Source organism: Diadema antillarum, unplaced genomic scaffold, assembly GCF_040938485.1.
Source record: "Diadema antillarum isolate AM-2024a unplaced genomic scaffold, OU_Dant_1.0 seq00001311_RagTag, whole genome shotgun sequence".
Classification (NCBI taxonomy): Eukaryota; Metazoa; Echinodermata; class Echinoidea; order Diadematoida; family Diadematidae; genus Diadema; species Diadema antillarum.
The window spans coordinates 178,870-204,438 of NW_027272084.1; the positions used below are offsets into that span (position 1 = coordinate 178,870).

The 25,569-nt window shown below is 37.6% G+C and overlaps 1 protein-coding gene and 1 long non-coding RNA gene across 2 annotated transcripts; both read right to left on the minus strand.

The window, feature by feature from the left end:
• Positions 1-2,790: 2,790 nt before the first annotated feature.
• Positions 2,791-5,893, minus strand: LOC139708124 (uncharacterized). The gene is made up of 3 exons (XR_011709324.1): positions 5,472-5,893; positions 3,824-3,961; positions 2,791-3,229 (listed from the first exon to the last, which is right to left on the minus strand). It is a non-coding gene; the product is annotated as an uncharacterized lncRNA (long non-coding RNA).
• An 8,239-nt stretch (positions 5,894-14,132) lies between these two features.
• Positions 14,133-23,698, minus strand: LOC139708121 (cholinesterase 1-like; the record flags this gene model as incomplete). The annotated part of the gene is made up of 8 exons (XM_071620099.1): positions 23,378-23,698; positions 21,798-21,957; positions 20,963-21,040; positions 20,123-20,241; positions 18,010-18,174; positions 16,706-17,011; positions 14,564-14,901; positions 14,133-14,175 (listed from the first exon to the last, which is right to left on the minus strand). Coding segments are annotated over exons 1-8 (1,530 nt in total), but the record flags the coding sequence as incomplete, so codon positions are not given.
• Positions 23,699-25,569: the final 1,871 nt, after the last annotated feature.

The following is a 25,569-nucleotide window of genomic DNA, read 5'->3' on the forward strand; positions in this document are numbered from 1 at the left end:
TAGTTTTTGTGATGTATGAACATTTATATTCACACTTGAATGACTACCCTGGGAGTCATGCATATTCATGAGGATGATGAATAGTCATGCATTTCATATTATCACACAAATTCAGTAATCAACTGATATAGGTGTAGAAATGAAGAGCGCACTATGCTTCCATTAAACATGAATACAACTCACAATTATATCTTCCCCAGGATATAACCAACATTTTTCCTTAATGAGAAATAAAACAAATCTGTCATTCTGTTACTTGTGCTCCTGGATGGCAAAATCAATCAACCATTCATGAAATTGTCTTGTTAAGATTTGTGAAAATCATTCACATTACCACATTTATCATACACATTGTACAATGCAACCATGCATGATGCAATGTCTTGTTCACCTATACAAGGAGAAAATCAAGACACAAGAAATAATCTGTTCAAGTCAATTATTTCCACATAGGTCAACAACATTCACTCAGTTTTTATCTAGAACCCTGATTAGGTTTCTATCATCCAAACACATTTTTTTCTCATTGGTAAATTGATGCTTAACAATTAGGCCTGTATACACAGGTAATATCTTGTTCTGATATTTCAGTGAATTTAAATCTAACACATTACTTATGTAGGGATAGGGTTCACTTTGCTCTCTAGCACTCATCACACTAAAAGCAAACTAGGGCAGCACACATGTGTTACTTGGAAGGAGTCCCCTGGCTAACTAACTTGTAGCCAGTTTATTCTTCACATAATTTGGCATGGGTTTACATGTAAATGTGGGTTGTTACATAAATATGCATACACAAAATCAACATAACAAAACATGCAAATAAAGAAACAAAGGTTAAAACTAAATATTCATAATAATATGTAAATGATGTGTAGGCTTGGGTGATTTAGGCATGATTTCAGTATTACAGGGAAAAATGGGTGAGAAGTGAAAGAGTGGAAAATGTCATGTGATATGTGGTGTGTCCGTGATACAATTGTAGGTGGGGTGTGTGGATGCATGTGGATGTGAATACCGGTACTACTGTATGTGTGGGTTGACGTATTTATGTGTAGAGGGGTGGTACCTGTAATAACAGAAGGGGGGATATACTTTTAATAAATGGTTCAAAATAAATCCCTACACTTACGTTATACTACCATGCATAAATACAAATTTCATGTGCACATATAAATTGCATGTGTACATGGGATCTTCATTAGAAGTTGTGTGTACCAGGGTACACTGACCTTACATTTTCTTTTATCTTTGCATGTATATTTGCATTTGGTGTTGCATCATGAGCACAGGTTCTAATTGTAAATGTGCTACAAAGTACATGTATTTAGAAACTGCTCTCATAGTAATGTGATGTGATATACAATGTAGAGATAACAAATCTGTGCTGGCTACTTGCATGTAGGCCTATATCTTTTAAATATAAAATGTCATAATAGAAATAGTTGTAAAGCAAAGATTGCCAATTGACACAGGTAAGGTAATCATTTGCAGAAAAAAAAAAGAAAAAAGAAACTGCTCAGCATTCTGTCATTAGTCAATTTTGGCATCTACACATTATACTCCTATCATATTGAACAATTATGATAATAATACTATAACATGTAAATTAAAAGAACCTTACAAATGCAACCACTTTCAAATAACTTGCACATTTGCAGGGAAAAAATATTGAAGTGAAAGTCCAAGAATCAATGTCACAGGGTTAATGACTTCAAGTACAAAGAACACTATACTATTTCAGTGTGGAGACCTTCTACATATTGCATTGTCAAAACACAATCGGTTTAGGGTTTGAGCATATATAATTATATCAGTAGAACATCATGTAGGGACCTACCAAAATGTATATTACAATGTATTTTTATATCTATGTGAATGAAAACTGAACATCTTGTTTGAAGCACTTCCAACACATTTTGTTTATCAAAATTCATACTTTTTTTTTTTTGGCCACAAAATATAGATGCAATGAATATTACAAGGGCACAAACTCCATTTACCACAAAAATATTGTCCTCATAATAATGTGATTTGATAGAGTTATCACAAAATTTTGTGCTGAAAAAGTGTCTTCCAAAATGCTGATGGACAATGCTACTGTGTAGGACCTGCTGTGCCACTTGAATGTAACACATGGCATGATATCAGTGATCACATAAATGATGAGGATAATAATCATTATGAAGATGATGATAGTAATAAAAAATTAGCAACAACAACAATAGTAGTAGTAGTAATAATAATAATAATTAGAGCAATAATGAAATGTGTGAAAGGCCCTTCAGTGATGTACACTGTTGTGCATGACAGCCCTGCTTAAGTTCACTTTAAAACACTGATGCAATATTTTATCGTAACGGAGTAATTGTAGTTTTTTACCACTGAAACACCTGGGAAACACAGGGGGAAAAAAGACCAAATGAAAAAAAAAAAAAGGACATAACACTTTGTGCCTGGATATTGCAGCCCTTTCAGTTTCCAGTAACAGTTTAACGCACATGCAGTTTAGGAATTTACAGGATTTATTTTCCCTACTTGCTACATGGGGCAAGAACAAATTTTCCAGGCAATCAATTCACTGTTTCATTCTGATTCACACATTTGAGTACTAACATGTTTGTTGTTACCTCACAGGAAAGACAGAAATAGAGAGTTCAGAGATATAAATGTAGTGTCATATCAGTTATCACTGCCATCACATGAATGTAGTCTATGATTGGAATTGATGTTATTCATGTTCAATGTGCATTTATCAGAATCCCCAACAATCCTGGTGCAAAGGTGCAGCTTTTTCATTACTAACATGTCTTTTGCTATAATACACAATGAAGGCATAAATTGACAGTAGGCCTACAGGAAGAACTGGTGTCAGAGCTATTATCATTGCCATCACTTGGATGCACTCAACATAATTATGATATTGAAGTCATCCAAGTTCAGTTTTCAAACATTTGCCAGCCACAAAGAAGAACATGAGAGGGGATGTCACTGGCTTCATGGAGCTAAGTAGTTGGGAGGGCTGGTTCTGATTGATGAGAGGGGATGTCACTGGATTCACTGAGCTTGGTGGCAGAGAGGGCTGGTTTCCACTGGCGAGATGGATGTCACAGGTCTCACCGAGCTGCGTAGCCTAGAAGAGGCAGTCTTATTTGGCGAGAGGGGGTGTCACTGGCTTCAACAACCTGGATATCTGTGATGGCACTTGGATGTGATGCTAGCTGTTCCACTGCAATAGAGGCCAACAAGCACATTCTATTGATCTCTCATCTAATGACTGAATGTTGGTAATAAAGTAACTACTACACATTTACAATGAAAAATTATTTTACAACCCATATAGACTCAATTAACTATTCAGTAATACACATAGTAAATATTCTCTTTAAAGACTATCATTCAAGCAATGACAAGTTTAGTACTGATGAAAGCAATTATGTTATATGCTGAAAGTCCAATGAAAATAGCTCACTTTATTTATGATATTTACATAAAAATTCCCTAATATGCATGCCAAAGGGATGTCTTCATCATCTACTGTAAAAGTGGCAATTTCTTGCGGTGTTGTTTGAAATTTTCACGCATTTCGCGTAAGCCGAAACTAGCGCGAAAATAAAAGCATGCGAATATTTTTGCTCGCCATTTGTTCAAGTAGTTGATGTCTTGATTCCGCGGAACTATAAACGTGCGAAACTCTTCTTACCCCGCCGACCGCAAAAAATTAGTCGCGCTAAAATATCCACTTTTACAGTACCAAAGTAACCTGTTATCTCCTTACATCTGCCCAGGCTCTGATAAAATCAATATCTGTCAGCACTCTCACCAGGTTTTGATCCACTTCAATTTGACCCAAGTCCTTTCCTCAGAGTAGCATTTTCCTCCACAACTAATTGGAGAAGGCAACGGCATTCATGAACTTGTCCTTTTTCCATTTCACAGGGGCATCTGGACTGGAGTTCATCTGTATATCAGACACAATGAAAGGCATTAACACTGACTTACAATTAGGATAGTCCCGTTAGTTCTTCACCAATCTGTAAATTTAGTCACAGAACTTGCTATCCCATGTATTTCAGTGTAGAGTCTACCAGGTAGCTTTATCTTGTTGTGCTCACATACATGCAACAGAGAAAACTCCATGAAATATGTTAGAAATAGACTGTCTACTGTAGAACTTCAAAAGCAAAAAGGAAAATAAGACCTACAGAGACCCTAGCCAAATTTTTGATGAGTTGACACTGCACATGACGTCGGGATGACCTCAGCCTCTCATTATGCATCTGGGTAATTCTGTGAAGTTGGGGCACGAAGTGTGACATTTTAGCATAACTCAATACTAATTATGCTATACATGTATTGTTTATAGGCTTTGCAGTTGTATTGAGACCATACATTTTCCTGGAAATTTTGTGCCATTCCGACTCAATTTTGATGAAATTATGAAAACGATATGTAATGGTGTCCTGTAGCATCGTGACGTGTCCATGTAGCATCGTGATAGTAAACATTTGGTCCTAAAAGACAAATTAAGGCAATTAGCTTGACCAAAATTTGATATAATATGCATAATTACTAGATTAGTCAGATGGCTAAATATCTTAACTCTCCTTTCCACAGTTTTACACAAAAAAGGACACCGCATAGCATCGTGATACATTTTGTAATTTTCTTTTAAAATTGAAACTGTGTACAGGAAATTTGAGATATTTAGCTATCTTATTCATACCTTGTAAATATGCATATTGCATCAAATTTTGGTCAAGCTCATTGCCATAATTTGTCTCTTAGGACCACATTTTAAAATATCACGATGCTACGTGGACACGTCACGATGCTACAGGACAGTGTTACATATTGTTTAATAACTTCATTAAAATTGAGTCTGAATGGCACAAAATTTCCAGGAAAATGTGTGGCCTCAATGCAAATGTAAAGCCTACAAACAATAAATGTATAGCATAATTGAGTTATGCTGACATGTATTTTTTCAATATCACGATGCTACATACATGGACACTGCCCCAACTTCATGGAATTACCCATCTACAAAGTAGGCCCTATTTATTTATATGTTGTGTATACAACCTCACATCGGGCCTATGATGTCTTTCAATCCAGCCACATGCAAGGGATTTGGGGGTCTGTATAATTCCACATACAATCATATAGTAGGCCTATATGTGACTGCAATGTACAAACTATGTAACTTGTAACCCTAAAAGTAATAATCAAGACAACCATAATCTTATTAACCACTACCACAGCTTTGGGTTAAAAAAAAAAAAAATGTTATAAGTTAAATTACAGCAAGAATAAGAACAGCATCGTTTGAGAACACAGAGTTATCTAACAATTTATTGATGTTTTGTGTACTAAATATCAACATTAACTTTCATTTGCAGGTTCAAAACAGTTGTTGGATCTAGGTGTATTAAAATAGTACCAGGTAATTAAAGTTAGTTTGTACAAACCTTTTGTACCGATGGAAGGGCTGGTCTCAATGGGCAAGAGGGGATGTCACTGGCTTCATCAAGCTGGGAGGGCTGGTCTCGACTGATGAGAGGGGACATCACTGGCTTCACCAAGCCGGGTATAGGCTAGCTGGTCGAAACTGACGAGAGGGAATGTCACTGGCTTCATCAAGCTGGTTAGCTAGGAGGGCTGGTCTCAATTGATGAGAGGGGATGTCACTGGCTTCACCGAGCTGGGTAGCTGGTCAAAACTGACGAGAGGGAATTTCACTGGCTTCATCAAGCTGGGTAGCTGGGAGGGCTGGTCTCAACTGACCAGAGGGGCTGTCACTGGCTTCACTGAGCTGCCTAGTCAGGATGGTCCTTGAATGCGATGCTGGCTGTTGCCCTACAAAAGATACCCACAATAATATCTGACAGACCTTTCTCAACAACTAGCACCTACTGTGCTACAAAGCATACACCATTAACCACTACATTATAGAGACTGAGTGAACTGCGCTATAATGCATATACGCCATTAGCCACTTATGTATGTACGCACAATATATACACTTCAATCAACATTTTTGCAATGCCATGTGTATCGGAGACAATAACAAGGTACCTTACCAAACATGTGAATTCACGTTTTTGGTCCGATCATAGCTGCGATGACAACATATACACAGTTGAGTCTCCACAAAGTATTTTGTGAAAACCGAGTTACCAGATTCGCTGACACTTTCATTCATTCAGTGTCGTTTACCTTGAAATTAAAGTTTTGGCTACAGCCGTATGTCATCTACCCTGATTCGCCCATAGTCGGTATAAGTTGTTAATTTTATTTGTTTTTATTTAGCCAGCGAAAAAAAAGTCAAATTCAGAGTTCCAGGCCAAAATTGAATAGGCCTATGGTTAATTCAGTGCTGAACATTGAAGAAGTGAAAACAATATAAGAATTTAACGCATCTTGAAACATTTATTTAGCTGTAGTGTAGGCTGTAGCTAGAAACGCCTAGATTTATATTCCGTTTGGTTTGCTTAGTTAGGCTTGCCTGAAGTTATCGACAACCGTCGTGTCATAACAATAAAGTCTAGCCAGGAAGTGTATTCTAACTTTGGCAAGTAGGACACCAAGGATTAAAAAAAAAATCAGTGAATTATCAAATTCTTTGATCGTTAATCTAAACTTGTCTTCTAAGATGAACAACATATTTACGAATATCGCAGTAATAATAAACCTAATTAAATAGAGAATCTAGTAGACATAGTTTGTTTCGAAATCTGTGTATTTTTATACCGTTGTATTTCACTTAATTGTCTTTAATTTTGCTTTAATTTATCATGCGTCAGCGGTGTCTGAATTTCACAAACTGCTGAGCAACTTCCATTTCCATTTTTTCTGTTATTTGTGCACCCAACAACTGCACGATGTGTTTTCCTGATCCTTCCTTTGAAGCTTTCAAAGTAGATCAATATGTCTGAATCACTCAAATTGTCCAAAAGAAGGGCATTAAAAGCCGCTGGATGACTTTTACATAGTGAGTAAACAATAACAATATTAGCGCGGCGCCGGCGGTCGCCGGCCGCGGCGCAGCGGCCAGGCCCGGCTAACTATGCGCGATGGGTACGCTAGGCTGCTGAGCTGCAAGTGCAACTCGCTGGGTAGCTAGCTCGCGGGAAGCCCCCGTTGGCCCCCAGTTATGGCGACCGTTATAGCGCCGCTAGCGGCGGTAGGTGAATAGGTCATCGAAATTGAATCGGTCTATACGCAGCCAGCAGAGTTCAAGCGGACCCGTGCTAGCTAGCTGCCGGGCGGATCCCCGGAAATGCACCGATAACGCTCGCTAGCCAGTGAACAGGCACCCGGGTTTCGCCTCGCAATCGCGGCGATATCTTGGGCTTGCTTTTCGCCGAGGAGAAGGCAGTACATTAACGCTGTGCCAAAATCGGACAAAAGAGGGAGGCAAAAACAACACTTGAACGGAGAGCCTCTAAGCCGACCCCCCCGTGATTTTGACAAGCGTTACATGTAACGCTCTTCAAAAAATCATAGATATCTTCATAATGCCGTATTTTTCATCGATTCTTTTTCATTGCTTAGTCCTTTCATAGGCATATTGGTCCTTGTTTTTGCCTGTTTCACTTCATGAAATAGCACTTTTGCATTTTGGGTTCCAACACTCCTCCCCAGTCCCTTTAAGGGCCTACTGGAGGAGAAAGTGTCCACTGACAGCGAGAAGAGCTGCGAAGACCCGGAATCCTGTCCTGAAGAATGAAAATAATTCGTGCAATTAAATTTATGCACTAGCTGCACCCATTTATTACGTGCTGTGAATGATTCTGTGATTAAAGTAGAGAGTAAAAGTTACGTTTAAGAATACAGAGCTGCAAATGCAGAAGCTATTAAAACCAGGGAGTCCAGGATACATGTGAATGGTTTAAGTACCAGTGATCAGAACACTGACATGACTGAAGCCCTCATCTATCTCTAGACAAGAAACAATGATAATTTTATGCGAATAAAATTATCTTATTTGATATGTTTCTATCAATGATACATCCTGCTGTGACTCTGCCTCTATCTTTTATCCCAGTTACTCTTACTTTCACTTTGTTTTAAGATGACATCAATACTCAAGAAAGATATGAACTCGACTTCATTGTTTATGGCTAAATTCCTTGTTCTAAAAATTTTGGAATTTTCTGCAATTGTTAAAGAAAAGCGTTTTAGTTAAGCATTGTACAGAGCTCATTGACTTTTTCTCCTCGATAGAAGGCAAAGCAAGCAGAAACAATGTGATCAAGGAAAATAAAAAAGTATAAAGAAAAAAGATCAAAATAACAAGGAAACAAGGAATTACGTCACAAGGTAGATAAGCCAAGCGCCAAGTATTTACTCTCACTTCACAAAGACAGAGAATTGGTCTAAAACATTGTTTGCCATACTTTTCCTTCTCCACCTCGGCTGAACGTGCACAGTGCATTATCCCCAGACCATTTTTATGTATTATCGTCATAATCATCATTATCTCTAATGATGTTGCAGTGTAAACTTATTAGTTTTTCCCTTTTGATACTGTTATAAACTTCATAAGCGACAACTTGGTGGGGAAAAAGAAGACATGAATAATGATTTTTAAAAAGTCCCATACATTAGGAGTTATCACGTCTTAAGCCGTTTGAATTCAAATCGAAGACGATAACAGCACAGACATGATAACAACATATAGGGCTATGTGAGTGCAGGTTCTGTTCAAAATAAGGAAGCGCACACAGAATCTCTTGTACCATGCAATCAGACACATCAGCACATTGATACATATGATAGCGAAAATAACATGGTACAATTACGAACGTGGAAATGAGAGAGAGAGAAAAAAAAACACACACACAGTAGACGAAGTTGTAGATTAATTGGACGGGAATCACACCCGCTGAAGAATGAAACAATAAATAGCCACGCTGAAGAAGCAGAAGAGAGGGACAGAGAGAGAGAGGAGGAGGAGGGAGGGAGAGAAGAGACGGGTTGAGAAGAATAACAGTGCTATACATGTATAAGTATAAATCGATGCCTTAATTGTTACATTCCATTTCGGTAACAGGCCCATTCTTGTCAATTCGTAATATTTTCGATTCTAAAACCCACTAAAACCACACGACAAATAAAACTTTAGGGATATTCTATTTCACAACTCGAAGAAATATTCTTTGTTGTGCAACAAATAACATATTATGGGACAGATTTCAATTTGTTCTTTCTGATAATGGTTTTTACTTTAAAAATGAAAAAAAAAGATGCGTGTTTTTTTTGTTGCGATCAGACTCTTCACATGCAGAGCAATATCAAACAGAACAGACAGTCAAAGTTACATTAGATTTGTAAACTGGCTGCGGAATCTTAAGTTTAATTTTTTTCTCATAACGATGAAAAAAAAAAAAACCAAATTGGCCCTACAAAGTACTTAGGAAGTGTTTCTCCCATGGTCATGCTATAAGCTCAGAATCGAATGTCTATACATGCAGCAAGCGCTGTCCAATGAGAGAGCTTACTCTTGAGATTGCATGGTTTCAAACTGACATCAATGTATATTTTACTGGTTCCTGACCGGATTAAGCAACAAATTGTCAAGATATTTACATAGATACAAAAATTAAGAGATGGACTACCGGGCCATTCTCAGATTAAGTGTTCAATTCCATGTGAGTAAAACCGAAAAATCAACCACAAAGTAATACATTCAAAGATGTGTTTTCGGAAACTTCAAAACCGGTCAAATACGAAACAAAAAGTGGAACATTCTAAATGATGGCCATTCATTGAGTAAAAATGAATTGAAATAGAGCATCATATATGATTTTTGATCACCAATCAGATACGTTACCGCAAATTTACATGTTGTAATGGACTCCTAACTCTGAATTGAATTTATTGTTTTGATCCAATTTCTGTTCAGGAACAGACATCTGTCCCCCCTAAAGATATTGGGATTTTTCAAGAGGTAAAGATGTTGTCATCCCTTGCTAATTGGTAGAAATTATTTCTGTGTGGTAGGTTGAAATATGCTTTTTGCTGAAATGAAATATAACCTTAAGATTCACTTTGTATTTTTTGCAAATTTCGCTTACAAATAAAGTTTCGAATCCCACAAATCATGCAAAGGGAACGATCCGATCTGGAATTTCCACAGGAAACAAATATGAATTGCTTTCCCGGGGAAATAACTATTGAAAAACATCGAATCACCTTTGGTAACGTATCTGGTAAGATATAAGTAATAATTTTAGTTGTGTATGAATTAATAAATATCACCTGTTTAATTATTTACCTCATGAATTGATGTAAAAATGAATAATGTAAGCCCAAATCAACCATTTTAAACATTGTACGTAATATTTAAACTATGAAATATAGTGGAAAAGAGCCCTAAATGTGAAAGCTGAGTTCTTCATTCACAGAATATTCTCATCTTACGTCTGAATGTATTTATCCATCTGACTATAAATATTCATTAAGTTTTGATGGATAATGCAAACAAGGTTTAAAATATATATTTTTGCAGGCACTTAGAAGGAAGTAGGTACAGTCTCTATGAACTCGATGTGCTAAACAGTTGTTTGACCTATGGTAACGTATTTGGCTCATTCCTTTTAATGAAAATGAATAAATAATTGTTCAACTTATCAATGAATCTTGAGTAGTTCTTCATATGTTGAAAAACACTAGAATAAATATGCAACAGAACACTGGAACTTTTCTCGGAAGCGTTTCATAAACTACTTTTTACTCTTTCAAAGTTTGGTAACGTATCTGGCGTACCGTAAATGAATCTGTCGGTGAAGTTACAGAGCAATATCTACTGAATATTCTTCATTTGAACATAACTTTAATTTTTTATGGAAGCGTCATTCTATGCAGAATTATTTTATAAACACTTTGTTTTACATAACATTATTTGTCACCGTGGGTGCCCTGAATTATACGTAACGTATCTGCTAAATCTGAAAAGCAAAAAACTGATATGCTGAATCTTAGCTTCGTCTTGTAAAATAAACGTTCAAAGTTGTTGCATAGAATGTGAAAGTGGCTGGGTTTTATAGAATAGAACTTTGGAGTTTATGAGCACACAACGATTTGTTTGTAAAACCATTTACAATTTATTTTCAGCATTTTGATTATGTGGTAACGTATCTGTCGGAAAACTTGGCGTTAAGTTGTGAGACACTGACGCACAAAGAAAAATCATGTGGAAGTGTTGCTCTTTTTCACCTCTCTGTCCTTTTGGTGTAAGAATATAATCCTGAGGTCCAACAAAACGAAGCATGTAATGTGTAGGGATGAATTTTGACCAGATTTGATCCCCAGAAAGCACAAGACCAATGAGCAAAATTCGGTCACGTATCTGGGGTAACGTATCTGTGGTAACGTATATGGTCGATCATATTATTATGAGAGCGATATCTACCAAATATTTCTCACTTGTACTAAACTTTAATGTTGAATCGATGCGTCATTCCGAGGAGTAATGTATAATACACAATTTGTTTGATATTGCAATATCTGTCGCCGTGGGTGGCGTGAAAAGTATGTAACGTATCTGTCCAAATAAAAGTGTAGAAAACCGATATTTCAAACATTGTACCGTATTCTCAATAAAGAGCTGTTGCACAAAAAATCTAAGTACTTGCAGTGTATGAAGTATATCCTCAGGGTTTCATATACACAGGGTCATTGCATAGTCTTGTTATTTTCGCAATGCTGTAACACTAAAGAAACTGGTAACGTATCTGGCGGTGAATTTGGCGACAGGTTTCAAAAGGCTATAAAAACAGAAGTCAATAAAAGTTTTGGAACTTTTTGAGTATTGTGATTAGCACATATGATATGCTCATCGTCCATGAAAATGATATTTGGAAAGTATGTTTGTGGACGGAGAGGAGCAATAAAACATAATTCTGAAATAGCCGGCGACACTGCGTTTTGGGGGTCTTAACGAAGTTTAACAGCAAAATTTTATACAAAAAGGCAGACAACCGCATTTGATCGTGTTTATTTTTAACAAATAAAGTCCTCGTGATATATTATAAACATTTAAATAGTATCTAATAGGTTTCAGGGAACCGCAAACTGTCATGGAATGTCGGCGACACCAAAATTCCGTATTTGAACGCTTTTACTGAGAATGGGCCTACCAAATAATGCATTTTCATTGAGATGCACGGTGAATTTGGTATTCTTTTGACGTCTTGAACGTGTACTACACGAATTACTTTTTTCATAATTTTTCAATCTCAAATTACGTTATGATATTTGTCATTTATTATAATTTGAATAGCATGTGACAATAGCTTACATATTTTCCTTGAATTTGGTACCAAATTTGTGAATATAAGGTGTATTTTTGTTTCCGAAAGCCCAAGGACAGAATCCCCTTCCGCAGCTCATTACGTATATATGCAAGCCTCGAGCGGGCTTGCATTCGAGTTGAATAAATGCGAGCGAATTATCGGGTGCTGCGGTCTGACTGTCAATTTCTGGAACTTTAAAGACCATTATACCCCCCGCCCCCCCCCCCCCTGACACACATACAATTACACGTTCATCCAGAATTCGAAACAATCTAAAACTATGCATCAACCATAGCACATGCACATCCAAGTGTACAATAATGTTTATTACACACACACACAGACACACACACACACACACACACACACGCAATCGTTTGCATAAACTTCCACTAACGCTATAAGGACTTCTTCGTCACATATGCTGTACTCAACAAATGGACAAAAAAATGGAGTTCTTTGAGTGTCTTTATTTACGCAGTTCAAATGAAGCAAAATAGCTGTACCATCTTTACAATCAAAGATGTGTCTAGACTCTGTTCGCTGTCAACAACATCCTCCGTACTAGTATTATTGTCTTCTCCTAGTTACATCTGCTAGAAAACGGTCTGTGCAACTTTTATACGAAGCCTTACAAGATTGCCACATTACCTTTATGTGCAATTTGCAAATGCATGTTGACTTCACAATACCCTGACCATCTTTGAGACCTGTTACCAAAAGCATATCTAAAGAATATTTTTCATTTCATCCAAGTCTACACTCGGTCGGAAAAGTTGCAATCTACTGTTTATAGTGAATCATATCAGTGCTTTAGCAATGAATGGCAGATGATGTCACTGACCGAAGTTTGGTTTAAACGGTGAATTTGTTTTTGCGACTTTATTTCCCTATTTAAGAAAACTGAAGAAAAACGGGGAAAAACACAAAATATATGGAAATTATTTGAATATTCCCATGGTCACATTTATAAGCGATATTAAAGGGTACTGGGAATCAACATAAATCAACATGCATTTGCATCAGTATCACATACTTCTTTTAAGCAGAGAGGGGGAAAAAGAGAGCCTAAATTATACCAGAAAGTGTCAATGAATTTAAACATTCTTCAAGACACATTCAAAACTATGATTATTATGTCGGAAATTCCAAGGTTCCAGATACCATCCTGTAGATCTTACGGACTCTCTGTCTCTCCCAACAGGGCTTTCAGACGAATCGTTTCGGCTGTGACAGAAAACATAGAAAGAAGATGATAATAAATTTTAGAATACGCAACACTCTATACAATGCACATGGCAAATTCGGACAAATACGTGTAGAACAGTAGAAGTTTATTTTAATCAAACATACATAGGGAAAGTTTGAAATTCTCGGCATCATTTACTATGTTTTTATGAACGACGATTTGTTTGCAACCTTAAAAAAGTATGAAAATCAGATTAAAATCGTAGTAGATCATTGCCTCGAAAGTCTCCAATAGATCTTAAAAGGAATGTTCACTATGTAGTCTTTATTAAATGATTTGTTGGGTTTTTTTTTAATCATTTCCCTTCCCACCTTGGTAGGTTTTTTTAAAGCCCTGTATAAGATATATTGTTCCTCCTTAATCATTGGCTTAACTGTCAAAATAAGAACTGCTGTTGATGGAGAGGAGTACTAATTAAGTCAGTCACTCTTACCTGATTCTGCATGAAGCTTTGACAGAATATTTTGATGAAAATAGCAAATTTCGGCTCGAGGATGCCCTGAACCATTGCTAAAAGTGAGCGAGATATTCTTGTACGCCGGCTGGTCCTTTGAAAATCGAGGCCAAGGCGGGTACGTCGAATCCATCTCCGATTCATTCTCGTTTGACGAAAGATTTGGATTACTGCGGGGTATGAACATGGAAATACAAGGTATATTCACTTTCAATGCAGCAATTCGGAATCTATCAGATTATTGTAAAAAAAATAATCAGGTCTGAAGATGTGAGGATATGACAGAGAGGGAGAGCAAAGCGGGAGAGCTCAAATTTCGATGAAGGAAACAGAGAAGAAACCGTAATTGTTGGCAATAGAAACAGATTTTGAAGAAAGAGAGAATTAAATTGAAAAAAAAAACCAACAACAACGAGTGAGTTCTTGAATGTAGGGTAAATTGCTAAAGGATTCGCAGACGAGAGTGAAACAAAATACATTTATATGTGGATATGATTACAAGGAACAAGAGAAGAATATACAGGGTCAGAAGTATGTACAGTCATCTGAACAACATACCCGGTCTTTGCGAAGTTTGAAAAATATTTCATTATCTGGACCGACATCAACGCCTCGTCGTCTGTGAATTTGGTTCTTCCCATCTCATCGTCATCGGGTTGGTCTGCCATGAGCGGGTAGCCGAACACGTAAGGGATGTCCTCTCCGTGCGTCGGCCCTAACCACGTGGCATTTTTGTCGAACATGGACCGGGAAGGGGCGTGGCTCATGAAATACTGATAGACAGTATTACCCCCCGCAGACAGGTGCTCGGTCATCGTGTAGGTTGGACAAAAGAAATAACTGTCCCCAATGTATCCAGTCACAACATCGACGTAATCATTCTCCGGGTCAGCAAGCTTTCAAGGAAAGAGTGAAACAAGAAAAAAAAAAAGAGAAGAATATACTATATCAATATACACGAACCACAAACATTTCCCCAAGGGAAATTCTTCTCTGTTTTTGTTTTGTTTTATTGTGTTTGGTTCATTTTTGTTTTCTGTTTGATATTTGAAATGCCCATGCATCTTCATGCGCATATTTGAAGAATTGTAAAATAATTGTCTCTGGTATATAACTAACTATCTCAAACACAGCGTAATGATATATTTGCAGAGATATAACGAATTATTACCTATACGAGGTAGTTTTGTTAGGCAATTGAAATTGGTATGTTGCAGGTTCATGGAGTTCAGCAGGCGACATTAGAGCATATCACAAACATCCGGGGTTTTACACATTATACGGTTGACTCCTGTTATAACGAAGTCCTCGGGACCAGCAGTTTTCTTTTGTTATATCGGATTTTCGTTATAACCGAACAAATAAACAATAGAGATACATAGAGTGGATGACATTGCAGCCCGAATTTTTACTTCGTTATAACCGGAATTTCGTTATAAACATGTTCGTTATAACGGGAGTGCACTCTAAACATTCCGGTCTCGCCAATCACTTTGAATGTAAATATTCCGGTCGACTAAAAAGCGAAGACATTCAAGGACGTCGCAGCGTGTCGGTTACACGCGCCGCAGAAGAACGCCGATAAATCAACTCATAGAAGGTCGACCACTTCCAGCAGCACTACACGTCAAACAATGACTAGTTCATTTGTGCTCAATAACTGCACGGCGACAATCAGTTATTACAACTCTCCAAATTGAAACAGAAACAAAGATAAAGTGTAAAAAACGTTCAGATGTTTGAAGTTCGCCTGTTACAACTACATATATCTTGGAGGTTGGAGTTGAATGGTATACATTGATGAACAATGTTCAATTAGTCGACATGTTGGTGATGATCTACAGGTTGTCAAATGTGGCTTGATCTATATCGTAGTGTATAGCCGTATTCACATATTTTCCCAATTTACCTAGGGGATAGGTAATAAATGTCTGGCCTTAAGGGAGATACCAGATAAATATCGCCCGCACTGAAAGAATATTGCCCTCGTCTTCGACTCGGGCAATAATTCTTTCAGTTTGGGCAATATTTTCTGGTATCTCCCTCGAGGCCAGTCAATATTATATAGATATTTGACAGTATGATATCACACCCTCCTTTGCGCCATCAGGAACATCTCAAATTTTCTTGAGATGTTGTTTAATTTTAGTAACAATGTTTGTACGTTTTTAGATATGAATAAATGCTATCTTTTCTTCAAAGGCTAGCTATTTTGCATTTTTAGAAAAAATTGATTCACCATCTGTAATTCCAATTATTGAAATGAAACGAGAGAGAAAGAAGGAAAAATATTTAAGAATAATTTATCCAGTGCCCACATCGTAATCATATGGCATATCATTTTATTTGTATTAAATGTGAGGATTGACATTAATAGCATGCTATTGGCAAGGTTGATACAGCGAGGAGTTTCAGCAGCTTTTTAAGATATGCCCATGTCTCTTTGATCACTTTTTTTCAATAACGTGCATCTACGCCTACAAAAGTTTACGCATGGTCCTCATTGCCAAGACAACTTCTAACTAAACCTGCTCTTCAATAAAACAAACAGAAGAATATAAAAGAAAGGAATAGGTCTACTAATTGACTCAGTAGGGGTTGAAATAAGAAACCCCTACACTAATACCCAGAAGTTTATTTGCAATCAGTACGAACGAGTAATGAAAATACATTGGAAGCTAACATAACATTCATGGTTACTTGGGCCTCGCTCGTATACGCGAATGTCGTCATATCCAGAACGAGCTGGTTGACACCGTCCTTGATGAGCGACATATGCCCAGTGAGGGTGTCCTGTGCTGTCGTCCTGTCCATGACCGGCTTGTCCGAGCCCTCCAGCCCGGCAAGTAACGGCGACACAAACAGGTTGCCTTCTTCGGTCAGGCAGCCGATTATGATGTCCACTTGGTTGAACTCCCCCTCGGCCGCCATGTCGGCGGGACTTCTAGGGAGGAAATAGCCGTCCACCGTGGGACGAGGCATCAGGGTGGCTGCCGCAGCTGGATCCTATTCGGGAACATGATTGTAATGGTGTAGGGTCTATAACAGCAGAATCTATAGTGCAAAATCATAATACTTGAAAGAGTTGCTATCTCGGTTTTACAGCCATGCATGTCCTGTAACCGTTGTTTTATAGGCATCTATATACAACAGAAAACATCTCTTGAAATATTATGGCTTGACAAAGTATATATTCTTTTAAAATAAAAGTGATAAGATGGCAGTAAAGTGATAATAACTTGAAGAAAATAAGAAAGACAAGGTTTATTGGCAATAACTTTGATGGATATGAAGAGTAACCAACGAAAAAAAAAGAGACCGAGAAAAAATTACACATAGCAGCTTCTATACGCTTTTTTGCACGTCCTTTCATTTCTTCGGTATTTCCTTCAATGTTCAAGCACTAGTAAAGATAGAGAATATGAGAGATAGCTATTGTGTATAACTGAACTGATGTAAAGTCAAAATTTAAACTTATTGACCTTAACGGTAAGAGTGTAATAGTAGTTATGTTTTGGTTTGACACGTATACATGGGTGACAGGCATCAAGAAATAATAAGAATGTGGTAGAAGAGTGGTGCGCGAGATTTCTTCTAGATCAATCTTTAAGGAGTACTTGGGAATTACGTAATTAATTGTGCGTTTCATTTCAAAATTAATTATCTACCAACTTCTGCAAATCCCTTTGCTAAACGTAGCAAATTTAGGCATTAAAAACGCTTTTGGAACTTAATAATTCATATAAATATTCTGCGTCCTTGTATCAGTGGACTCTTGAGTCTTTGCAACGAAGTCCTCGGGACCAGCAGTTTTCTTTCGTTATAATATGGAAATTTCGTTATAACCCAAGAAATAAAAAAACAACCAACAAACCAACAAACATAGAGCCGACAATTTTGCTACCTGATTTTTATGTCGCTGTATTAAACCCTCTATACAATGTGTATGCAGGTGTCGAAAATTTTCACCAGAATCAAATACTCTTGACCCGGTATATATGTACCTGCACGAGAAACTCGGTGATGTCACTGGCCGGCCTCTCCTTCAAACACGTTAGTACCTCATCAGTAGTAGTCGCACTGCAATTCATCGCGGCCGCCAGACCGAAAGCCATCTCCTGCGCAACTTCGGCCGTCATCTCAGCCCAGGGAGCAGGCGCAGCTCCACTCTACATGGGGGGGGGGGGGGGGGGTATAAATTGACATCATGACGTTATACGACCATCATTTTGATGTAAAAAGGGTTTAAAGAAAATCTATAGAATTTCTTTCGATTTGGTAGGTATTTTTGTTGTCCTGGGAATTTGATTTTTTTTTTTCGTAATGCGATTGCAGAGACTTTAACATGTTCCTGTCAGTACCCTGTAGCTTTGATTGGGTAAACGTGAAGTATAAAACATAATGAGGCAACCAAACGTTAAAAAATGTGACCGTGCACCTCAAAACGAACATAAAGTCGCACACACTGATTTTGCATGAGAACTGAAAATAAGTGAAATGGGTCAACCTAGCCGAACTTGACTTTTTCATATTTTCTGAAAGAGCGGGTCTTCTTTTACATTATGCTAAAATTTGGTATCATAAAACGGGCAGGAAAGTGTTTTTTTTTTAGCATTTTATCTCGAACATTTTTGGTAGAATAGTGTGATTAGGTGTGTCTTTAGAGTCCCTTTTTCATTTCTGAAAAACCTTGTCCACACTCTTCACTTTCAACTCTAATAACTTTTGTAAGGATAGTGCTACTGCTTTGAAAGTTTGCATTAATTATGGACAGAATGTGTTAATGAGGCATGCCTAGTTTCAATTTAATTTGATAATCCCTTCATTGTTGCTACTCTGGTGGTTTACTTCCTGTTTTTTGTCCCATTCATCGCACAGCCAGCACGGTTTGGTAAAGGTTAAGCGTTTGAATAGACACTGTATTTCAGAGCCTCTTTTCTCAGTTCACACTTTTCCTGGGTTTGTGCTTTCTTTCCAATATTTAGATAGGTTAGGAGAGTCCATTTGATTTGAGTTATACATCATTTTAAAGCTTAAAGTCTGCTCTTTCAGAATATGGTCTTAACTAAAAAATTCATGTATGGCGACTTTTTGGTTGTTTGGAGGTGCAGGGTAACAAATGACCATTTGTGACCGTGCACCTCAAAATGAACATTAAGTCGCACACACTGATTTTGCGTGAGGACTGAAAATAAGTGAAATGGGTCAACCTAGCCAAACTCGACTTTTTCATATTTTCTGAAAGAGCGGGTCTTCTTTTACATTATGCTAAAATTTGGTATCATAAAACGACCAGGAAAGTGTGTTTTTTAGCAGTTTATCTCGAACATTTTTGGTAGAATAGTCTGATTAGGTGTGTCTTCAGAATCCCTTTTTCATTTCTGAAAAACCTTGTCCACTTTCTTCACTTTCAACTCTAATAACTTTTGAAAGGATAGTGCTACTGCTTTGAAAGTTGGCATTGATTATGGATAGAATGTGTTAATGAGGCATGCTTAATTTCAGTTTAATCTGATAATCCCTTCATTGTTGCTATTCTGGTGGTTTACTTCCTATTTTTTGTCCCATTCATCGCACAGCTAGCACGGTTTGGTAAAGATTAAGCGCTTGAGTAGACATTGTACTTCAGAGCCTCTTTTCTCAGTTCACACTTTTCCTGAGTTTGTGCTTTCTTTCCAATATTTAGATAGGTTAGGAGAGTCCATTTGATTTGAGTTATACATCATTTTAAAGCTTAAAGTCTGCTCTTTCAGAATATGGTATTAACTAAAAATTCATGTCTGGCGACTTTGTGTTTGTTTTGAGGTGCACTGTCACATTTACAAACTTAGTATACGCAGATAACGTCCTCTTATGACTTGCACATATACTGGATCCACAGTAAATGAAATAACTAGGAGTCATACGAGACTAAAGCCATATTGGAGAAAACATAGTCAGGTGATAGTAATAATCATAACAGTAAATAGTCATCCAGGATGGCGCTGCTTCAGGGTAGTATCAGTTTTTCAGTGAGTCTCTACTATCGTCATTTTGCTGTAAACTAACGTGCTATTCATGATAATTTCCCTCGTTCGAAATTTTCAAAAGCTTTCAATCTTCAAACTTGCATTTTACCTGCATAATGGCGCGTGAAAAGAGACCAGCGCTCATGGGAGAGAGGACGTGGTAGTTTACGCTCGCCGATCCAGCGCTCTCACCGAAGATCGTCACCCGAGCGGGATCGCCTCCAAAGTCTCGTAAGAATTATAGAGAAAATAGAATGAACTGCAATATGTGGTGATCATGATGATACTATTATCATTATTTTGCTTTAATCATCATAATCATTGATATCTTTATCACATTGATATACTGATATTGCTGAGTACTATTATGTTAAAACGATTTTCACTGTTGTATTTTGTTTGTTTGTTTGTTTATGGGATTGATTGTTTAATTTTCCATCTGAAAAAAAAAAAGGCTAGATAGCCCATATTCAGCTGCACTATCAAGTGCTTTTTCATGGGGATCAAGATCGGTGTGAGACGGGACCACTTTATCGGGAAATGCACTCTGCACTTTGCGATGAATTTAAGCAGGATCGTATACGTGTATGAGTTGCAATTGTAAAATATTGATATGGATCCTAATGAAATGATTGCCTGAGAGTGATCACGTGACCAGTCTTTCATTTTTGCCTAACATGCCCAGAAGGCATAAGTTTTTGTTTTGTTTTTTTTCTTTGTTTGTGTTTTACCATTGACCGCCTCCCAATTACCAGCATTTACTATGGATACAGCTAAAATCTTATTCGTTCCTTTCAAACTTACTTCTCACTACTCTGGAATTCTCTTTGAAGACATGCTTTAAATAATTATCATCTACAGAGAAAGACGCATTAATGAGTGTACAACACCAACAACACCATCATTATACACTTTGACTAGACTGTGCAAGGCAACAGTTAGCCCGTACCGGCAATGTTGTCACGAATCCATATCAATGCCTGCCGCTGGTCTAGCAATCCAAGATTGCCAGGAATCTTGTCATCACCTTTAATTGAAATGAGAAATGACAAATCAAAGAAATAAGAAAGTGAAACAACAGTGTTGCTACAAATAATTGCAAAGTTAAAAAGACATTATTTTTATTCTAATCGATTTTATCAATTATGTTAACCAAATACACATGGTACGCAGTTACTCATATTGTCTGAAAGAGCGAGTGTTCTTCTATATTGTGCTAAAATTTGGGATCCTAAAGCGAACAGGAGACTGTGTTTTTTAGCAGTTTCAGTTTATATCAAACACTTCTTTTATAATAGTGTGATTAGATGTGTCTTTAAAGTCCCATTTTCATTTCTTAAACTCTCTGCATTCACTCTTCACTTTCAACTCTAAAAAAACTTTAAAAAGGATGATGCAACTGCTCTGAAAGTTGATATCTATCATGGACAGAATGTGTTAATAGAATATGCTCAATTTCAGCTTAATTTGATAATCCCTTCATTGTGGTTACTTCGGTGGTTTACATCCTGTCTTTTTTTCCCCACTCATTGAACAGGTAGCACGGCTTGGTAAAGATTAAGCGATTGAATTGACCCTGTGCTTCAGAGCCCCTTTTCTCAGTTCACACTTGTCTGGAGTGCATGCTTTCCTTCCAATAATCTAATTGTGCTATACATCATTTTACAGCTTAAAGTCTGCTCTTCTAGAATATTTAATTAACTAAAGTCCATGTCTGGCAACGTTTTGTTGGTTTTCTGATGCAGGGTCACAATTGATCATCAATTGCGGAGTCCAATCTCTACCTGTGTCGAGAAAGCCAAAAACGCCCAGTCGATAGCTCATGGTGACAACGATGACGTCGTTCATAGCAGCTAGGGGTATCGGCATCATTGTCGGGAGGGATCTCGCCCCGAGTTGGAAACCACCTCCATGGATGAAGACCATCACGGCCGCCGACCTCGGCTGGGGAGGATTCGGATACATTTGGAGGAATTCAAGGACGGAACCAATCATAGGCAAATTTTGCGTCACAAATGTTATTTCCTAGAGGTATCTACAATTTTGAAATAATTTGTAACTCGATGCATCCGAAATAAACAGACGATGCCCTTCAGATTTCCAGTAGGGTATACCCAATTACGGTAGGGACTAAATGGGGAGTTTTTAATAGAAGAGCGACCGTGATCTAAAACACCTGCCTCCCAGCTTTGTAACATATTCCTTGTATCAGCTTTCCAAACTATATATTTTATTTGCAAAACCATCGGTGGCTATTCATTTGTTATTAATCAGTATCAAGTAAAACTATAATATTCCAAAACCTTACTTTTGTCCAATTCCATTTTTTTCTAATCTGTTTGTCTGCTTTGACTTTCATTTACTAGACCCAACATGAACGTGAAATGAGACTATGTACTTTAAGGATGTTTGGCTATTGTTCGGTAATTTGTAGTCCATGCAGTTACCATCATTGACATGGCCAATGTGGCTTCTACCAGAATATTATACTACCAGACGGCATAACACAATTATGTTAAGATACAAGAACTGGGATATCAATAACATAAAAAACGATACATGTTTCACGAATTCATTACATGCAATGCATGTTAATGGTTGTGAAGTTTTTTCACCTATTTTTGTCTCGTCTATTGAAACAGTTTGAATATCCAAACTTGATGAATAAGATTTCTTAAATTGGGAAACCACTTCATAAAAAAGCTGATTGCAATGCAAGTCCCTGCATGATTTTACAAACGTTGATTTTATTTGCTCCATCGCTCTTAGACACCACACATAGATTTGCTCTTTTCCGTGATATGAGTCTTTTGTTTGCGGTATAGGGTAAGCGTTGCTTTGCATATGTAAAAACAAAGTAATGTAGCTTCTTTGGTCAACAGATGTCCCAGTGAGACATTTTTATGAACGTAAGAAATCACCTCCTCATATATCTATATCTATATCATGTTTATGTTATGTTCAATCATTGCAACCTAATAACACTTCGACAAAGACCGAGCATGATGACATAGAAGTTTAAAAAAAAAAGAATGCCTGGTAGAGAGATATACCATTGTATACATAGAAACAGACCAAAAGAAGACAGGTGACCTTGCTGAATAAATAGTATTGGAATAAAAATGACATAGCTACATCATTGAAATATATGAGCCTCCTTTGTCACTCACCCTTTTCAGTGAATTTGTTTATCTGGTCAAGTACCAGGTCCTCGATAAAGTTCATTCATTTTTACATGGCACTCTTGATTTATGTAAGATGTGATATTTCTCTGGAATGCTCCATTTTAAAATACGGATGAAAGGAAAACTGGAACTTAATTGAAGGAATCAGATGTGTACAGACATTTAGTTTGATTGAATACCTTACGCTCGGGAACAAAGACATCGATGTACAGACAATCCTCCGAAACCTCCAATACTGACATATCGAATCCGGGGTATAGGGGCTGTGCACAGGCATTGGAGTCCCCTGTGGCGTCAAACTCCCCCCTGACGGCTTTTGCGACCGGGCGTTTGAAGCGGAGCTCACCAATCGGTGGCTCGGCGTAGGGAATGCCGGTATAGGCGGCTACTCGGCTGGCGACATCGGGCAGTTGATTGGACGTGACGTCGATGAATTTTCCGCGATACGTCGTCGTAGCAGTTTCGACAACCGGTATTTGAGCCGTGTCCACGTCGGCCATTAACGGCGAGAAGAAACCAACGCCTAGTACGACAGTCAAGATGAGAGAGACACTCAGTTGTGGAGCCATGTTGGGAATTATGTTTGCTGTGATGCGTCTGCCGTCCCACATCGAGGGTTCTTGGGGTTGCACTGAAGTCGTGGTTTGTTTGGTCAGACCGCTGAATTTGTTATATAACACTATTTGTTAAGTGCCACTCGAAACTGTCTTAACCTGCGCAGATAACAAATCCCTTTTAACAGTGTGAAAAGAGAAGAAACCAAACATTTACTCCCTTCAAGGACCCCAATTGTAGCTGAAGCCTAATAATGACATGATGCTATTACCCTTTGGTACTGATGGCATTTCCTTTGTTCTTTTATTCATAAATCCCACAAATTTCTTTCATATTGAATTTAGATTTAGCAGTCATGTTCGTACATCTGTCATTCAATTTGACAATCGAGTCATACAAAATCGTGCAAGAAGACAGCGCCATCAAGATAGTCATTCACTGTCGTTTTTGCAGTGCGTCAGTTTTGTAAAGTGGTCATTACGTCATATTGGCGACGTATTTATGACGTAAATTTCACGTCAGTTTTGCGACGCATTTATCACGTCATGTTAGCGACGTATTTATGACGTAAATTTCACGTTTTTGTGACTATTCATCACGTCATATTAGCGACGTATTTATGACGTATAATTCACGTTAGTTTTGTGACGTGTTCATCACATCATATTAGCCATGTATTTCTGACATAAATTTCACGTCAGTTTTTCGGCGTGTTATCACGTCATATAAGCGACGTATTTATGACGTAAAGGTTCACGCTAGTTTCTAAAGTATTTATCACATCATATTAGCAATGTATCTATGGCGTAATATGTACGTCAGTTTTTGCGACGTACTACGTTATATATTAGTGACTTCCCCGATAGCAAACTGATGACGTCTTAAAGACGTCAATATGACGTCTTTATGCAGTTTTCCATTTTTTTCTCGTTACATTCATGACCATGATATGTCGGAAGTCTTGCGTCAATTATTCAACCAATTATTAACTATGATGATAACTAATTAAGACCAAAGTAAGGAAATAAGGAGTTACGTCACTTGGCAAATAGGCCAAGCACCAAGTATTTACTCACTATTCACAAACATAGCGATGGGTCTAAAACATTGTTTGTCATACTTTTCCCTCTCCGCTTCCTCCAAACATACACAGTGCGTGACCGTATGTGAAATGACTACCTGTATGTAAATGACCTGGCAAATGTGGAAAATCAATACAGGAAAGGACACCAGTACATTAGTATGATAATATACAACCATATTTTCTGGTTGTTATCATCACTATACTGTATTCATAATACAAAACTAGCTTTATTATCATCACCATCATCATCATATCAATGATTTGCTATGTCAACTTCTTAGTTTTCTCTTACTGTTATCAACTTCATGTGAGAGAAAAAAGAAGAAAAAAAACATGAATAATGACCAAGAAAAAGTCCCATTCTTTCGGAATTCGACTAACAGACGAAAACAGCACAGACATGATAATACATGTATTCGTGCGCGCAGCTAGGTTATTTTCAAATAAGGAAGGTCACACAGAATATCTTTTACCACACAATTAGACACATAAGTGCATTGATACACATAATAGCGAAAATAACACCATGCAATTACGAACACGGAAATGAGAGAGAAAGAGAGATAAAGGGAAAAAACATGGTAGACGTATAGATTTTACGTGAATCGCACCCGCTATATGGAGTGAAACAATGACAACCGCGCCGAAGAAGAGGGAGGGGAGAGAGAGAATGAGAGGAAGAGAGAGAGAGAGAGAGAGAGAGAGAGAGAGAGAGACAGAGATAGGGAGAGA